The sequence below is a fragment of the Lactuca serriola genome, chromosome 3 (genome assembly GCF_051521515.1).
Source record: "Lactuca serriola cultivar US96UC23 chromosome 3, Lser_US96UC23_V15, whole genome shotgun sequence".
Taxonomy (NCBI): domain Eukaryota; kingdom Viridiplantae; phylum Streptophyta; class Magnoliopsida; order Asterales; family Asteraceae; genus Lactuca; species Lactuca serriola.
Genome location: NC_136410.1, coordinates 206,265,090 through 206,284,720, shown reverse-complemented (window position 1 = coordinate 206,284,720; position 19,631 = coordinate 206,265,090). Strand labels below are relative to the sequence as shown.

Sequence of the window (19,631 nt, the reverse complement as noted above, 5' to 3'; positions counted from 1 at the left end):
TCGACTCAACGCCTCTCGACGAATGCTGATGTGCTAACTAAAGGCTAACGACACAAAAGACCGACTCACACCTGAGTCAAATAACACCAAAGCAGGTACAGAACTCACAAGAAATGTACCTACGCATATCATAATATAAGCATAACACCACAAACTCAAAATGAACATATGAAAGAATACATACCAGCCACAACATCGATTGCTGCGCGGACCTCCTCTGTTATCAACTAGAAGGCTCTCCCACGAGCCTTCGGCACCTCAGCCTTCACCGGCCGACTCTCTGTAGCTTGAATGGCAGCAGGGGCAGATCCCTGAGATGCTCCCTGAGCTGACCGCCGCAACTGCGGACACTCATCCTTCCGGTGTCCGGTCTGGTTGTAGTGAAAACAGACTGCAAACCCCTTGGGGCAATCCTTCACCATGTGCCTCTCCTTGCCACACTTGTAGCAAGACCCTGCCCTACACACCCCCTCATGAACCTTGTCGCACTTGCCACAAGTGCGGCCCTTCTGGTTCCCCGATCTCGAATCGGTGGGCTTAGCCCGCTTGGCAGCCGGCTGGGACTGTGCCGGTCGCCGATCCCTCCCCTGAGACTCCGCCTCCTCTCTGGCCTGAGTCTATAGGTCAATCTCCCTCTTCCGGGCATTTACCTGAAGCTCGGAAAATGTCCGGTATGTCGATTTCGCCACGAACTCGCGGATGTCTCTCCTCAAAATGCTCAAGTATCTGCTCATGCATGCCTGCTCGGAAGACACGTGCTCAGGGCAGAACATCGCCCTCTCATGAAACATCCTGGTGATCACTGTAACAGACTCGGTACCCTGCTTGAGGGTCAAGAACTCCTGGGCCAAACGTTCCCTTTCGACCGGGGGAATGTACTCATCACGAAACATAGCGGTGAACCTCTCCCAGGTCACTGTGGCAAGCTCTATAGAGGAATCGTGCGCTATCACAAACTTCCACCAGTCCTTCGCCCCCAAGCGAAGCTGGTTCAGCGCGAACCGAACTCTCAGATGCTCTGGAAAAGAACACGTGTAGAAGCATCCCTCAATATCAGAAATCCATCTCACGTAGCGATCGGATCATGCGTCCCATCAAACTCCGGTGGCTTCGTGTTGCTGAACTCTCGGTACAGCAACGAGTCACCCCCTCTGTGGCCTCGCAGCAACAACGGTTGCGATGGCCACATCAACAACAGCATCAGTAAGAGTAGCGTAACGCTCGTCAAAAGTATTGATCAAGGTGGTCTTGATATACCCAAACATCTCTGGTATCTTAGCTCGGATGGCAGTAGCCACCTCCTCGTGAATCAATTGGCGGATCTCCTCATCACTAACACCACTTCTCTCAGGTGTGTGGCGTGTCCCAACCATGATGTCTCTCTGAAATACAACACAAGATATCAGAGACTCATTCGAGTGTACACACACTCGATATCCCATTCCTACTCGATCCTTGGTACCCTAAGGATTCTTACTTGGGTTGCGCACTGATACGGTGCCTTCGGTAGTATGGGCCCAATACTACCTTCCACACCGCATCAATATTCACCCCAAGGCCTCATCCTAAGATTCCAAGTCCCAAGTACTTTACTCTCTCTGTGCATAGTCTACTCTCTAGCAAATCTCTTATAAGCTCCTTGTTGCTATCTATTCACTCTCAAGCATCTCCTAGCAGCAAAACCCCTAGGCTAAGGCATCACAAATCAGGACACTCTAGTCCTAATAAGAATACCTAGCCTACTCTAACATGCATATCATATCATAACATATTTCATAACTCATAATGTAAGGGTATTTTGGGAAATCACCGTTCGGGCGCCGGCTGATCGTACATACTGCTCTGCTCTGCCTTTCAAAACTTTTTACTCTTTGAGAAAATTTTGTGAATTTTATTTTGGAAGTCTCTCAAATCCTCAGTTTGAGTTCAGATGCGCACGAAGGTGCACCCGAATCCCTCAAACCAAGGCTCTGATACCAACTTGTAACACCTAAAATTTTCAAATAATTTTTCACAATTTAAAACATACTTTCATTCATAAAATTATATTAAACATAATGTATCCACCGTCATCATAGTAAAACATATCCCAGAATCATATAAACAAAAGCTTCATGAGTGTGTACAGATCATGTCGGCGCCTTCCCGCGATCATCACTGGTACCTGAAACACATACACCAAAATCTGTAAGCATAAATGCTTAGTGAGTTCCCCAAATACCACATAAACACATATCAGCCACTCAAGGTTGTAACTATGATGACCCTCTGGTCGAATATCTCTGTGGGACCCTCTTGGTCCCATAACTTTGTGGACCCATTGGTCCTAACACTATAAACTCTGAATCATGCATACCACACATCTCATAGAAATCACAACACATAAATAGCATACAAGATACACTGGTACATAGCTCTGATTACCACTCTAGGTAAAGTATAGTGAGAAGACTCACCTCGGGAATCTCGGTAAAATCTCGATATCAGAATACTGCCCTAGCCTCCGCCTAGTCACAGTAATAAGTTACACCAAATAAATGTCTCTTCACTAATTGGATATTCTCTCATGCAAATCCCTAGAAGGGTAAAAGACCATTCTACCCTTCTACAGGCCACAGGCCCATTTGTTGAAAAACCCTAAAAGTCAGCCAAAAGTCAACTGTCCATTTTGAGCAGACTCGCCAAGTGCATACGACGACTCAGCGAGTCCCATCGTCCCCACAGACTCTTCCCTTTCTAAGCCTCACTCGACTCACTGAGTCACCCCTCAACTTACCGGGTCACCACTGGAGTCAGACCCCGAGGCAACCCAGTCCGACTCGTCGAGTCTACATATGGACTCGGCGATTTTCCTCCATAAACTGGCTCAAACAACCTCCTGAGGGAAGATCTGCTTAGCCAAATCATAAATCTAACCCTTAAACACTCAAAAGTCACGTAAAGGTGCAACCTTTACGTGCATGTAACCCATATCAAGCCTCGAATGGAGAAATACCACTAGAAATGGCAACCTAGTCTCCAATTCCTTATTTGCTTGCAAAAAGCTGGAAGATAATGGCTCTAGGGACCTCTCATGGTCCAGATCTGATGTTATTCATACCAAGGGGACCTCATACTCACTAGATCTCATAAAATTATGAGCGAAAAACCCTAAAACTTTGAAATCCACCATATGAACGTGAAATGGAAAGAATTATACCTCCAAAGACAATATCTCAAGATGATTAGCTCCAATCCAAGCTCCCTTCATGCTCTTGATGGATCCTCTTTTCTTCCTATAGCAAAATCACCCCAAAAATGAAGATTATAAGCCCTCTCTTGCACTCAAGCCTTCCTCACTCTCTCTAGGGTTTCTCTGAAACAAGGCGGCCGCAAATGAAGGCCATAAGGGCTTTTAAATAGGCTCCAAACCCGGGGATTAGGGTTTTCCTAATCAACATCGACTCAGCGAGTCAGATCTGCGACTCGTCGAGTCCGATCGCGAAACCGCGTCAATAGACAAGACTCTACTCGTCGAGTTGAGGCATCAACTCATCGAGTTCCTTAATAAAACAATAAATAAATAATTAAATTAACATACCCAAACTCAGGATGTTACACCTTGAGGTTTTTGGGCTTGTCAACTTGAGGACATGTAACCTTATTATGTCCAACTTGCTTACACACACTGTATAGAATTTTCTTCCCAACCTTTGACACAATGTGTCTTGTAGTCTTTTCACTTGGGTCCTTTCTTCTATTAACTTTTGGTATGCCTGGTATTTTCCTCCTCAAAGGTGGCAGTGGTGGGATGAATTCAGTAGAAGGCCACATATTGCTACCATTCATCCCATGCATTGGATATTTGTAAGTGTTCCTGTAAAATGCTCCAGAGTACATGGGATCGGCATAACTTCCAACATCTCTATTCAAGTAGGATATAGTTGCAACTGAATGCATACACCCATACCCATTTAACTACCACACTCTACAAGAACATGTCTTCTAGTCTTAATCTACCATAAAGGACTTTGCCAAGTTCCTTGTCTCGAACTGGTTTAAACCAGTTGGTAACACGTGCCAATATCTAAAGACAAAATAAAGTAGTTAGTATATGCAAATAGTTTTGATCATATTTAATTAAATGATAAATTATATACCTTTGATAGTTTTTCAACTGACTGAGTAAGATTATGATTGTTGGACATGGTTTAAGTTCAGGCCATGTACTACCTTTCATGCTCAAATTAAACTACCTTTCCATAACATACAATCTAATTTCTTCTAGCATTGTGATGATTGGTTTTTTCCTTGCATCTCTTATGACATTGTTAAAGCTCTCAGATAACCCATTTTCTACAGCAACACACGTCTTGCCCTCCTAAAAGAAAGCTCTATACCATGGTTGTGGGTTCTTCTCCATAAGATAATTAATGGTTGCAAGATTAAGAACTTGAATTTCCTTCATTTCTGCATTGAATAAAGGCTCAGTGGATGCCTTGCATGCCTTCTAGAACATCTTCTCATAGTGTACTCTAGTGAATCTTTTCCTGAAATTGGCAAGAATATACCTTGCATACTGTCTATGTTCAACAATAGGCAATATCTCTTTCACAACTTCGAATAGCCCCTACACAATAATTTTCATTTGTAAAATCAATAAAACTTCAATGTAGTAAATATGACATTAAAGGGTAAGTGGCATACCTTATGTTGATCTGACATCAAAGTAAAACCAAAACCATTTTCCATTTTTAAGTCATTCTTAAATTCTCTAAAAACCATTTCCAACTCTCTTTGTTTTCCACACAAACAACCGCCCATGCTATTGGGAAAATATGATTATTAGCATCCCTTCCAACTGCACATATTAACTCTCCATTACATAAACATTTTAAGAAAAAGCCATCCAAGTTTATTACTCTTCTACAACTGCCTCTCCAATATTGCTTCAGTCCCTCAAAACATACGTAAAACTTACTAAAATATGTCTTGGCATACTATTCACATCCATTTTCACAGTAGATCCAGGGTTTGATCTTCTTATCTCTTCACTATATGACCAAAGCTTTGCATAATGCTTAACCGATGTGCCTTGGATTAGTTGAATAGCATGCTTCTTTGCTCTCCTACACTGACCCATACTCACATCAATTCCAAAAGTGTATTTGACCTCTTCCCTAAGCAACCTGACACTTATTTTTTGTTTATTTAAGAACTCAGTTGTGAAATGGATGCTAATCCAAGCATAGCTAACAATTGATCCTAATTTAAAATTTCTTGCACAATTATGCTCACCTATGAGAGACTTAATCTGGAAAGAATGTTCTTCACTTATCCATGATGCCCATAGTCTAAACTTACACTGCCCAGAACAACACTTAACTAAAAGTCTCCTAGTATCATTTTTTTTGTAGCACAATTGATACCCATTAGCAACAGTATAATTACATAACATATGCTTTAACTATTTTTGACTTTAAAATCGCATACCTAACACAAGTTTTTGTTTTCTTCCAATTGGCATTTTCATTATAAGTGGTTACCTCATAAAGATTTGACTCATTGTCATCCATCTGAATATATGGATCCTCATGAGGTGGACTGTATTGGGTTGACTGCTCCTTGGGGGATAGCTTGCTAAAAAAACATCATTTTTGGTCTTAGTCATAGGAATGCAATCAACATGTTCAAGATCATCGTCAATATTAACTTTCAATTCTTCTGGGTCATTCTGAAAAGCTCCATCAACAGGTACTTCCTCATTAACTTCAGCTACACCAGAATGGTTGTATGAGGGACTACAAACTTCATCTAGCTCATCAATAATCCATTGATGTACATTAGCACCAAGATGATCCATGTATACATCCACGACACAACCACAAGCATACCCTACTTCGATGAATTCCTGGTAGTCCATTTTAGTAGCTAATATCCTCAATCCATCAGGAAACTCAATATCGGGCATGTAAAAGTAAACATTCACACACATCTCGTTTGTGAATCTTTCAAGAAACAACTCACTCTCGTTCCTGCCAGTGAAATCGACATCTTCAAATCGTTGTTCTGCTCCATCTACATAGCTAATCGTGGGGTATCTTATAAAAATACCAGTGAAATGATGTTCAATCTTCATATAAACGACCATATTTGAGATTTTTTGGAGGAACGGTAAGACATAAAGGGGAAGAAGACAGTAACAGGGAATACGTTCAAGATTTTGTAGGGTAAACTCAATTATTGATAAGGTATGTGTGGCAATGGTGGCGACTTCCGTGGCATAAGTTTAATTGACATGTGACACAATACCTGCTGACTAGGACGGGGTTAACCGGCACACCCCTTCACTTTTTACATAAGGGCTTTAATAATAGGTAAAACAACATTTCGTGCCCCTTAAAAGCTAAAAAACAAAAGGATCATTTAAACCAAAAGTTGTAACCTAATTGGGTTACAGTGACACTTACCCTTACTTAATACTACTAGTTGAAAAGGATATTTTGATTTGAAATTCATTATATATTATTTAGATCAAGAGACACAACGTACATTACTTGTTACTAACAATTATAGTATCTTTTATATTTATATAATTATAAACAAAAATCCCGATTAGTGGGCAATATTCATGTTGAAATAAGAGATGAAAGTTGTTATGAATTTATGCTCTTATATTAATGTAGTCGTTTCATGAGTTTGTGTATTTGTTTGTTTGAGTTCATTACTGTTGTTTCTAATATATATATATATATATATATATATATATATATATATATATATATATATATATATATATATATATATATATATATATATATATATATATATATATATATATATATATAAAATTCATAAATGATATATCCCATATTGACTATAAAAACAATAATCCTTATGAGTTGCATGCTTAACTTTTCATGCAACAATTGTGATAACTTGATATTCCTCCGAGTTTTCTTCTTACCCCTTTTGGGATCTTTTTTAAATGTTTGTTTATCTTCTCAAAACCACTAGGTAAGAAAAAAAAAAGTGAAAACCAAAGATGTTAACAATCTGATCATGTAATACAAGACATAATTGAGACAACCTTCGCGAGTGTCTACATATACTAGGTTTTGAGGTTTTAAACAAATTACTATATTCATAATCGGGTGTTTTTAGTTACGTATTTGTTGAAAAAACAATAAAAAGTGAGATGACTCTATCCGATATTGGTTCCATGTAGAGATTAGATATAGATAATCTAGAATTTAATACACATCACGAACTTACGAGCACGATTCACATTAATTTTAGGATAGGTTTGACATAAATCTTAATCGCGAATTTAATGAATATCGCAATGGTGAGGGTAAATGGTCTTCACGCATTTATGGTCATGAAGTCGCAAGGTTGGTGTTTGTGTTTGTTAAAAATATAAAAATGTTATGTGTAAATATGTGTTCATGCTACCACTATATATTATGGTAATTTAAGTGAAGACCCCAAATCTATTTTATAACTTGATATTTGAGGATAGTATTGATAAGTTAGGTACTGTAATATTTGTTGGTAGATAAATATAGAAGGTATCTACCACTAGCCAACTCCAATATATACCTTCAAATGAAAATGTATTATATGTGATCAAATTCATACTTATGAAACATATATAAAAAAAACATGAAAACATAAGGAAACTGAAATTTATACCGATATATACATAAAAGTAAGTAAGATTTTTTTGTTTAAGTTATTATATGTGACCTGATTTATATTATACCGACACGTACATAAAATAAGTAAATAAGATTTATTTTTTAAAAATTAACAAACGAAAGTTCTAAATTTGCGTCTAAACGTGATTATCTCGTATTTATAACGATACATATAAAAATAAGCACGTAAAAAATTAGTTTATTTTAAATTAACGAATAAAAGTTATTAAAGAAAGTCAGATTATGTATATTAGAGGGACAAAAAGGAATGTTTACAAAATAGAGGGAGTGAAAATGATATTTGATAAAATTTAAAGTGAAAGGGTTAAAATTATATTTTAGAAAAAATAGAGAGGAAATGTTATCTTCCTCTTCTAATAAATGAAACCTAAAAATGACACGTGTCAGTTTTTTAGAATGTCTTTTTGACACGCGACATTTTTCTATGATTTTTATTATTTTCTTTTTTTGTAACAAATCAAATTCAATTCAAATTTTGAAAATACAAAATCATATCCTAATAACATTATTATGTTTATTTTGTTTAACAAATTAATTCATAATTACTTATGATCAACAACTGTTTTTTTTGTGATATTTATTAATTTTGTCTATATAAAAATTTTAAATATACTTTAACCTAGTTTTCCATAATATTTAAAAAAAAAAAAGATAGAAAATATAATTTGAGAAAGATAAGAAGTGGATGCCAACTTTGCTAACTCTATGATATGAGAAATTAAAAAACAAAATCATATCCTAATAACATTATTATGTTTATTTTGTTTAACAAATTAATTCATAATTACTTATGATCAACAACTGTTTTTTTGTGATATTTATTAATTTTGTCTATATAAAAATTTTAAATATACTTTAACCTAGTTTTCCATAATATTTAAAAAAAAAGATAGAAAATATAATTTGAGAAAGATAAGAAGTGGATGCCAACTTTGCTAACTCTATGATATGAGAAATTAAAAAACAAAATCATATCCTAATAACATTATTATGTTTATTTTGTTTAACAAATTAATTCATAATTACTTATGATCAACATCTGTTTTTTTTGTGATATTTATTAATTTTGTCTATATAAAAAATTTAAATATACTTTAACCTAGTTTTCCATAATATTTTTTTTTTTTTTTAAAAAAAGATAGAAAATATAATTTGAGAAAGATAAGAAGTGGATGCCAACTTTGCTAACTCTACGATATGAGAAATTAAAAAACAATAAAAAGTAAAGACTGAGATTGCCAACTCTATAAGTCGCACGTTGGCAAATGTTGGCTTTCTGGAGAACAAATGTACTGCCTTTTGGATCTATGAATACAAGTGTCATAAGATAGGGCAGAAAATAAAATAAAAGGGTCTGCAAGTGGCAAGGGTAGCTATCACCGATATTGATAAATAATACCATGGTAAATATCTCCGTATACTAATCATCAGACGTAACTTATCTTATAATATTGATAAATAATACATGATAAATAATATTGATAAATAATACATGGTAAATATCTCCGTACACTAATCATCAGACGTAACTTATCTTATAATATTGATAAATAATACATGATAAATAATATTGATAAATAATACATGGTAAATATCTCCGTACACTAATCATCAGACGTAACTTATCTTATAATATTGATAAATAATACATGATAAATAATATTGATAAATAATACATGGTAAATATCTCCGTATACTAATCATCAGACGTAACTTATCTTATAATATTGATAAATAATACATGGTAAATATCTCCATACACTAATCATCAGACGTAACTTATCTTATAATATTGAATTATTGATAAATAATACATGATAAATAATATTGATAAATAATACATGATAAATATCTTATACTAATCATCAGACATAACTTATCCCATTATTAAAAAGCATTAACGAACCATATAAAAACAAAATCACGATACAACTACACATCCGATTATTTGAACAAGAACTTTTCAAAGTTACCATACAAACAACACTTATACAAAAACCACGACACAATAACTCAACATGAGAGTTCATGTGGTATTGAAACCACTACTTAAGTCTACAAACACAAACATCTACTGAGTTCGAGTGTTTCCACTCAGATGCTTATTTTCACGTTCACATTCACATCTTATTACAACAAGTCAACAAAGTAACTAGATCTTATAAAGATCATCGATAGACAAGTTTTCGATTGTAAAGCTAGGCTGAGTTGCAGGGTAGTTTGTCATGAATCCACCCAAGAAATCAAGTGGGGTCATGGTGTCATTGGAGTAGCTAGTATCATATACGAAATTCATGCCCATATGCTCTTCCACAGTTGAAATATTCATCGGGTAGTTTGTGTTTGTGTTTGTGGGGTTAAAAACCTCCATCTCAGGGCCACCCCACAACCAGTTTTGGTTCATTAAACCATTGTCAACTGGTGGTGGTGGTGGTGCTTTGACGGATTTCACCTGAGGAGTGGGGTTTGTTTTCATTTCTTTCTTTGTGAATTCCTCAACTTCATAAGCTTTTACTGCTTGTATCACCTGATTTTAAACAAATCATAATTTGGTTAAATGAACCCTAATAGTAAAAACAAATAAAATAGAAAACTTATTCAGGTAAAGCATATGCTTACATAGTTGAGGTTCATTGAATCCCGATACAGCATTATGTAATCACCCAATTGCAGTTCATGCTCCTCAGCAAATTCCCCTGAAAAAAGATTAAGAATTTGCATAGAGTATAAAATAATATATAGTTTATAAATGATTAAGAAAGAAGAACATACCAGTGCCCTCAAGAACATACATGCGGCTGTTGTTATTTGGCCAGAACCTATTAAAGGACAAGAAGAAAATTCCTAGTTGCTAGCTTATTTGAAGAAAGAAATTTTTCCATGGAATATGATAATAATAAAACTAAAAACAAGTCTTTTTTTTTCTTTATTGGTTTTTAGGGTTTTAAATGGTTAAACTGACCTAAACTTGAAGCACCACACATGCATGCTGTCTATGTCATCCATCTCCATAATGATACCTTCCTTAGCAATAAGAGCTGGTAAGTGTGTTTCAGCTGCTTTCTGGAGTAGAGAAAGTAAAAAAAAACAAAAAATATTAAGATTATTGATGTCTGAATAACATGCTATATGAATACATAATATTTGAGAAAACAATGTCACGTTTGGGTAAATGAAAGGAAAAACTAATGAGGTAAAAATGTTTTTTTTTGCTGTTTTTTATTAAAAAAATGCAGTTTTTTTTTTTTTTTTTTTTTTTTTTTTTTTTTTTTTTTTATAAAAAGTGCTGTTTTTTATAAACAGTGATGCTTTTTTTGTAAAAGATGCAGATTTTTGTAAATTATGTCCACTTTTTTTAAATAAAAAGTGTTGTTTTCTGTTAATAAGTGTTGTTTTTTTAATTTCTAACAAATGTTGTTTTTTGTTAATTAAGTGCAGTTTTTTGTTAAAAAAGGTGAAGTTTTTTTATAAAACATGCAGATTTTTGTAAACTAAGTCCACTTTCTTTTAAATAAAAAGTGCTGTTTTTTTGTTAATAAGTGTTGTTTTTGTTTTAATTTATAAAAAATGTTGTTTTTCGTTAATTAAGTGCAGTTTTTTGTTAAAAAAGTGAAGTTTTTTTAAACATAAAGTGTTGTTTTTTGTTAATATGCGTTGTTTTTCTTAATTTATAAAAAAATGTTGTTTTTGTTAATTAAGTGCAGTTTTTTTTTTAAAAAAAGTGAAGCTTTTTTATAAGACATGCAGTTTTTTGTTAACTTGGTTGAAAAACCGAAACCCAATTTGGGATCTGGAACCAGAACCAGCACACCCTTAACCAGTCCGGTTTTCAGTTAAGTTAATTCAAGAATTTCATCTCTTTTAGACAAACAAAACAACTTTTATGTTAGATAAATATGGGTTTATTCATTCAGACATCTCTTTTAACCACAAATAAACAACCATTTATTATTAAGCATCTCAAAATGGTCATTTAATCAAACTTCAGATGGTTCTTTCAGTCCAAAAAAGAAGAAATAAAAACCCACCTTTGGAAGCACAATCCTTTTAAGCACACCTACATCACTTTTTTGCAGCTTCTTGCTGAACAGAAATGTCAGCCTTCCATGATCAGCAATCTAAAAAAATAAAAACAAATTTGACATTAAATTTTCAAGAAACTAAGACTTATAACTTAAAATTTGACATGAAAATACAATTCCCTTCAAAAACTATGTCTAAAGTTATAAACTTTTTTAATAGCCTCCTTATCAACATAAAACCCTAATTCAAGTTGTTACTTATCAGTAGCCCACAACTTCAGGCTTAAGAAGGTAATATTTCTCATCATCTATGTGTGTGAGACAAGATCTATTATAAACTCACACTTCAAATCTTTTAATACATGTGAGACAAATTGTCACACACAATTTAAATAGAAAATATATGAAAAACTAAGTATGGATCTAGATTTATTTCCGTTTTTTCTTTGAGATCTATAGTAATAGAGTAGGTTATGAAAAAGGCAACACGTGATGAGAATAGTAAGTAGATTCATGTGGATTATACGAATCTAGTGGTACTTTGACAAAAGAAACTACCTGCTAGGGTTAATAATAAACTTTAAAGAACATTAATTAAAGAATACATGTACTATAAGATCTTAAAAAGGAAATAAATTTAGGGTAACTGAGCATGTGTAAAAGAGGGATAAAGTGAAACCATAAATTAGATTTTTTTTTAAAAAAAACTCATATTATCAGATAGATCTACAGATATAGTGAAGATATAGTCAGAAATACAAAACCAGGAAGAAGAAAAAAAAAAGAGGAGAAGGAAATTACAGATGCAGGAAGAAAACTGGGGAAGGAAGTGAAGGAGCGGACTGCAGCAGCAGAGGTACCACGGCGGAATCTAGGCATCCGTTTTTTCTTAAGTAAATCAAAACGAGCAGCAGCCACCAGATCTCTGTCAACAACCACAGGATCAGCAGCAGGAGCAACAACATCAGCAGAAGAAGAAGATTTATTATCAGTTTTGTAGGTGGTGTCTTGAACACCAGCAAAATTGATTCCAACTCCCATTCTAAGTCCGATTTCAAAACCACCAAATGCCCTCAAACCACAAGCCTCGTTTCCCTCCACCATATCCATATCCAGATGGGTATTCATTCTGCTTCAGTTTTTAGGGTTAGGGCTTTCTCTCTCTCTTAGAGCAACGATCTGTAATTGGGTGTAGTAAGCAAAAGGTTTTTCCTATATTTAGCAAAGATTTGGTTTGGTGAACACAGGGATTGACATTTGTACATGTAACATTCATGGTATATCTTGATTTTAAGAGCAATTTTGAAAGCATTGATGAAATGAGCATAGGGGATTGTGAGGGAATGACCAATGAGGGGGATGACGAATGGAAGGCGAAGATGATGGTGCTGGGGTTGAGGTGGGTAACAAGGAGGTAGTACAGGTGTTGGAAAAAGCCTGAAGAGATTATGGGGAAAGAAAGGGTGATTATTTTGGATCATGGCTACCATCAACCAACCACCTTCTGGATCTTCCACTAATCACCGCAACTGACTCTCGTATTTCAGGAGGAGATACAAAACCAGACCAACCATGGAGACGATGGGTTTTGGAATTTGAAAACCCCCCCAAAAATTTTCACGTCACATGTAAAAAGATCGGACCCACGTTTATTTCCCTATATGACTATTTGACTTCGTCTCAATCTATATTAAATATGTTTATATCGGATATAATGGATAATCACCAAAATAAATATGTTTATATCAAATATAATGGATAATCACGAAAACTTTATCGTAGTTTTAGGTTATTTTAAAATAAGTAACAAGATCTTTATGTTCATAACTTTTTACAGTTATATCATAAACATATATTTTGTTTTTGTTAATTTACATGATATGTTTTTATAAATAAAAAAAAAAAAGATAGAAAAAAAAAGACTCAAATAACCATTAAAATTGGAGATGGGTCATAAATGGAATGGCGATTTTACAATGGATTGTGATTTCATCAAGAGAACCTATAGTATTGAAGGTTCAAAAAAGAAAACACACACGAAATTGTCGATAGTATAAGGTCATAAGTGGTACTAGGCTACTAGCCATTAGGTTATCATGTCATAAGCTTATTTATTTGTTTATTCTTTTCATAAGTGACATCCTCTTTTAACCCTATGACTAAGACTTGTAACATTTTGGTTGTGATTTTAGACCTAGACTCTTATTCCACACAATTTAATTGCGATTTTAAAGGTTTTGTGTAAAGAAAAAAATATATACATAATACATAAAATATTTAAAATTTGTACTTATTAAAAGTTTCGTAAAATCAATTTTTTTTCAATGTTATTTTTGTTTTTTTTTTTAAAGAAAAAAAAAACTTGAGTTCAAATTCTAGTTAGTTTTTCATTTGTTTTTGCACCAGTGAAAAGTAAGAGATTCTTGTTGATAAGACAAAATATGTTAGACAAAATATAATTTTCAGCAAGTATAAAATGTTTTGATTTTTTATATTTGATAAATTAAAGACTAACTTTTGTAGATAAACCAGTTAGTAGTCTTATCAACCCGTAAACGTAAAGTAGAATAATCAGATCATATGAAAAAATCATGGTTCTAAAAAGCACGTCATGGTACGCCTCAAGGCGTGGTGTGGCCATTACGAAAACATCCAAGACGAGTTTGTTAAGTGTGACGTCCAAATAACGTGTCAATGCGCGTCTTATCGCGTTATGGCGCGAGTTTTTTTTAAGACGCGGATTTTTTTTCGTTTTTTTATTGGGCCTAAAATAATTGAGTTTTTGTTAACTTTTTATATTAATTACCAATATAACACTTCTAAAAACTTGATAAAATTCAATAATTATATAATTCATTTCTTTTAATATATATAAAATAGTCACGCATTGAAAAACGTCATGGTTCGTCAAAACTTGTCATGGCTTAACTTTGATCTTGTCGTCAAGTCACGCCTCGCGTTATTTATAACCTTGGAAAAAATTAAGTAAGGAGGAAATATCAAATAACAAGGGGGCTTCGAGGAGTGATTCAAAGACCGAAAGTGGGTATCCTAGTTTTATTGAAGTAAATGTAAGTGAAATAGCAATGAGTAAACCTATGAGTAAAAAATTAACTAACAAGCTTGCGGAGGAATATGTAGATATTTAGTACATGAGTTTTTCATTACACATAATATGATCACACATACTAGAAACTCTTAAACATTGAATGGAAACTACATTAGAACTTTTGATAATTATAAGAAAATTTTCCTCGAAAATTAACTAACAAAAACAAAGGAAAAGTCCTAACGCCGGAATCGGAGGTCCGATCGCCGCCTATCGTCGTATCGTCACGTCATCATTATGTCAACGAGATGGAGAAATGTTGGTGTTGGGTTATGAGCAAAACAACATTCCTATGGTGTTCATGCAAACCCTAATTGTTTGGATCTAGTTTTTCTATTTGTACATGAAATATTGTCCAAGACTTGCAAACCCTAATCTAGCATACAACAAAACTTTAAATCAACATAAATAAACTAGTAAGAATGTTATCTTTGATTGTTGTTTGAAGATCTTTAGCTTATGAGAACCTAGCACCTCAAATGTGATGTCTCTAATGAATCACAAACACCAAAGCAAGTTGGAAGATCTTGGAGAGAGGGGAGAGGCTCAAATTCAGTTCTTGGATCTCTAGGGTTCAAGTGGTAGCCGAAATATGAAGCATAGGGGTCATTTATATAGGTGTGAGATTAGGGTTTTAGTTAGAGTCCTTATCCGGTTACTTAGCCACCAAACAGCCCATAAGAACCTTCTTGATCCCTACCTTTGACGAAATCTTATGGGCTATCCATAAGGAATTCGTCCACAATATCCCTAGGGTTTCTCAACCTACTTTGCAACTATCCAATAATTATAATTCAGTCCCCAAAATTTAATTAATCTCTTTTGACCACAATATTAATTCTTAATTAATTCATGACCAATATTAATTAAACAAATATGATTTCTGATGAGATTAAAACTTAATCTGGAAGATCGATTAGATCTTAAACAGGTAAATAAATATTTAAACAGCAAGAATGAATGCAAAATAAAGAACAACTCAAGGATGAATCAAACGTGTCGAATGATTATAAAATAAACCCTCAGAAGAGCTCGATCAAGAACATCAACTGTAGAGGGTTGGAGGTTTACAAGAACGATAAAGAAATATACACCGCTATCGTAATGATCGTTACTTCTCTTAAATCGATAACCTAATATGCATGCAAGCATATCTTTATATAGTAAACCTAATAAACTCACGGTTGGACAGGCCCAAAACCGAAGTACAAAACAAATGGACTAACAACCGAGCCCAATGACGCAATCTTCAAACGAGTCTTCAACTCAACAATCTCCCCCTTTGCGTCAATTGGAGCGAGATCTTCACTTGTTACTTGGGCCAGCAGCAGCAGCAGGTACCTTCTTCTTCACAGTCTGAAACAGACGAGAGACAAGAGCAAGTATCGTCTGTCTGAATCTGATGTACCACTGGATCATATCGTTGAAGTATTTGACATCATCTGCTGCATTCTCTTTACACCGCCGGATGATCAACATCACATGCTCAAGACAAGCAGTGGTATAAAGATGTTTATCCGCTAAAGCAAAGAGGCATTTATGTCCTTCTGCTCTAGTGAACATGACCGTATTACGCTTCGGGTCGATCTTGCCCATCTTCATTTGATTTAGATCACTGGCCGATCCCACAGGAGCTATCTTCGGTTTCTTCTTGAAGACTGTGGCTATCTCCTGATCCATTAGGGCGACCTCCATGATGTAACAAACAATCATCCTCTTGAGATGGTCTATAATTGGACCATATTCAGCTTCATTCGTCAAAAGGATGTTGTGCAAAACGATCCAATCATGAGGGTTTAGGTTCGGTAGATCTGCCAATGATATAAGATGTTCGGTTCTAGCAGACCCTCTTATCACCCTGAACCGAAGGTTGATGAATCTTCCTTCGGTATAAGGCTTTAAGACCCGAACATTCACGATCTTCTAAGCGCTCCATGTTTGGTATTGTGGTTGAGCGGCCTTCAGATAGAACTCGATAAGCTCCTTATCGACCTTAGAATTAGGATGAGGGACTTCAAAAATATTGGAGAAGGCGTGGAAGATAAACGCCTTTCGAGTCAACGGCATATCGAACTGCGAATCGACAAAATTATTGCAGTCGAAGGATATCATCGGTTCGAGCCATAGGATGCTAGGAGTATCTATGGCCTCCTTAATCATTCTCTCTCGAGTCCAAGTAGGGAAAAGAGTTTTCCTGCTCTCGAGGAGATCGTGGGCTTCTTTCTTCTTTCGTTCGACTTCTTCAGCTTCGCGTGCCACACGATTGATATCATCTTTCACATTGCGACTGTTTTTGCGTTTAAGCAAGTCAGCAATGGTTTCTTTATCATCTTCTTCTTCTTCCTCATCTATGTTCTTTCCTTTGTCCTTCACACCCGAACCCGAAGTTTGACCAGTCGGAGGTGGTTCGGTTGTGTGAGCAGCTTTTGAGGAAGGAGGTGGTTTCGATCCGGACTTCGCTTCTCCCCCTTGTTTCGGATCGGACACGAAACTAGGTAAGCCTTCAATTTTGCTAAGAAGGTCCAGGGCAGGAGCAAGTTTTTCAGCAAGGGTTCGCCTCACCGAATGATTGAGAATCGGATCGTGTGCTTCCAGGATGTTGGATAGGGCAGCGTGTACATTCGAAACACAAGTTTTTATAACCTCCCGTTCGGATCGAAGAGCTTCAATCTGTTGCTGAGAGTTTGAAAGCTGAGTGCTCTTGACCTTAAGGGCGGTGGTTTTATTTGCCAAAACGTCCATTAATGAGTTTTCGGCAGTGAGATCCTCTTGAAGCTTAACGAGGCGCTCATCAATGGAGGCACGAAGGGCCGAGTTGTCGTTGCTTATGGATTGGCGAAGTGTAGCGAACGACTGTAACTTCGTTGAGACGAACATGGCCAATTGTTGAAGGATTGGTTCCAACGTTGTCTTTGTGGCGTCAGCACTCTCCTGTAAGGACTTCAACAGGAAAGAGGCGTCTGAGAATAGTTTATCGACTTTTGCGGTCGCAGCCTCACAGGCTTTTTTGGAGGCATCAATGGCGGCTGTGGCTGAAGCAACAGAATCATGCTGAGCCCTGGAGAAGGCGTCAACAATCTTCTGAAGAGCGGCTTCAGAGAGAGAGGACTGAGTGTTAGAGGATGACACAAGAAGTAAATCAACCTTCTCGTTTAGCTCCTTTAGATGCTTCTTTGTTACTGGAGCATCGTCCTCATCGTCACTTTGAACCTGAAACGGACTAAAGTAGACGGAATCGAAGGTCATATTTTCACCGCCAAGGAAGGGGTTGTCTCCATCAGAGGCATGATCTGGAGATGGAGGGGGTGGGGAAGCTGGAGGTGTTGAGGTGTGGGTAGGTTCAGGTTGAGTGTTGGTTGGGGTAGTTTCGGGTGGTTGTTGAGTGTGGGTAGGTTCGGTTGTATGCTGGGTTTCGGTTTGAGGTGATTCGGTTACAGGTGGTGTTTCGGTTGCACTGGTATGAACCCCCGTATCAGATACGTTGGTTGTTACCTTTGCAGTTGTTGTAGTGGTATCTGTGAAAATGGGTGGTGGTATAGGGAAAGAGGTTTTAGGGATGGTGGTAGTGGGGTTTATGGTCGGAATGGAAGTAGGGATTGTTTGAGAAGGTGAGGGAATTGGTGAGACAGGAATTTCTATGTCTGGGGTAGGTGATCGGGTGGGGTGTTGCCTCTGGGAGGGGTTTCGCCTCTTTGAGAGCCGTCCGAACCCGAACTCTCGCCTTCTGAGTCACTCGAAGAGGAAGCGATAATAAGCTTTCGCTTCTGTTGAGTCTTCCTTCTCTTCGGTTGCGGGGACTTGGCAGGTTTGGTTGGTTTCCTCTTCCTGGGAGAAGGACCTTTAGGAGCTTTGGTCACTTGCTTCCCTTTATCTGCCTTTTTGCCCCTATGAACAGGCTTGTCAGCATCATGGATTGACTTGAGCATTTCCTGTGTAAGTTCCCTAGGACCAGACGCCTTGAACTCCTTAATGGTCCTGATGATCCTGCTGTCAGAGGGAACATCGCCATACATTGTCTCCGGAATAGAGCCAACGAAAGAAAAATTGGATGCATTAGAGACGATGATCTTCATGGTATGAAAAGTACCGATCGAAGACATCGATGCACCAGCAGCAGGTGGAATATCGAATTTGTTCATCGCCCATTTGGTGATGATTGTCCAGAACCGGGCATACGACACCTCAGAGTGTCGTGAAGAGGAAGAAAGGCTTTGGATGAGTTGCTGCCAGAGAACCAACCCATAGTCAAGGTTTACGCCGTTGTAGACGCCGTACAAAATCGACAAGAACAGTCGACTTGAACCATCGGATCCGGAGCTCCGTTCAGACAAGCCCTTGAAGAGGACTGTAAACATGCCGTTCCATTGTGGCGGCAAGCAGGATTTCTTGAACTTTGCGACGGAGGTGAGGACCTCCGTGTACCCCATGTTATAAAACATGTTGTAAAGCATCCCAACCGGAATCGTCTCCGAATTAATTCTTGAAGGGTCAGCAGCCAACCCTAGCAGTGTACCAACTCGTTGTCGAGAAATGGAGGTCTTGTGATCAGCAACCTCGAAGAACACCCCTTCGACGGCTTTGTCATAGTGTGCAGTCGAATACACCTGCGATAGAATCTCCATGCGCACAGACTCAACTCTGGAAAGTGCTGGAGCGATCTGGGAGACTTCAGGCACTCGATGATCGGAGCCATATAGGAATCGTACAACTGAGGAGTGAGGTCAATCACCAAGCCTTGTTGAGAACGTATGGGAAGGATGTGTGAGGTAGCATGGACTGAGGATGAGTCTATCATTGTTA

The 19,631-nt window shown here is 36.7% G+C and overlaps 1 protein-coding gene across 1 annotated transcript; it reads right to left on the bottom strand.

Annotated features, from left to right (window-relative positions):
• Positions 1-9,610: 9,610 nt before the first annotated feature.
• Positions 9,611-13,360, bottom strand: FUS3 (AP2/B3-like transcriptional factor family protein). Its single transcript, XM_079031685.1, has 6 exons — positions 12,524-13,360; positions 11,729-11,818; positions 10,663-10,763; positions 10,473-10,519; positions 10,320-10,396; positions 9,611-10,227 (listed from the first exon to the last, which is right to left on the bottom strand). The coding sequence occupies exons 1-6, from the start codon at positions 12,848-12,850 to the stop codon at positions 9,853-9,855; spliced, it is 1,017 nt and encodes a 338-aa protein (XP_078887811.1). The 5' UTR covers positions 12,851-13,360; the 3' UTR covers positions 9,611-9,852.
• Positions 13,361-19,631: the final 6,271 nt, after the last annotated feature.

What these genes read in the sequence shown, in the direction of transcription:
- FUS3 (XM_079031685.1), bottom strand. Translation starts at nt 12,850, where the DNA reads ATGAATACCCATCTGGATATGGATATGGTGGAGGGAAACGAGGCTTGT. An exon ending in AAAGGATTGTGCTTCCAAAG is followed by an intron (nt 10,764 to 11,728) that starts GTGGGTTTTTAT and finishes TCTCTACTCCAG; the next exon opens with AAAGCAGCTGAAACACACTT. An exon ending in ATTCAATGAACCTCAACTAT is followed by an intron (nt 10,228 to 10,319) that starts GTAAGCATATGC and finishes GTTTAAAATCAG; the next exon opens with GTGATACAAGCAGTAAAAGC.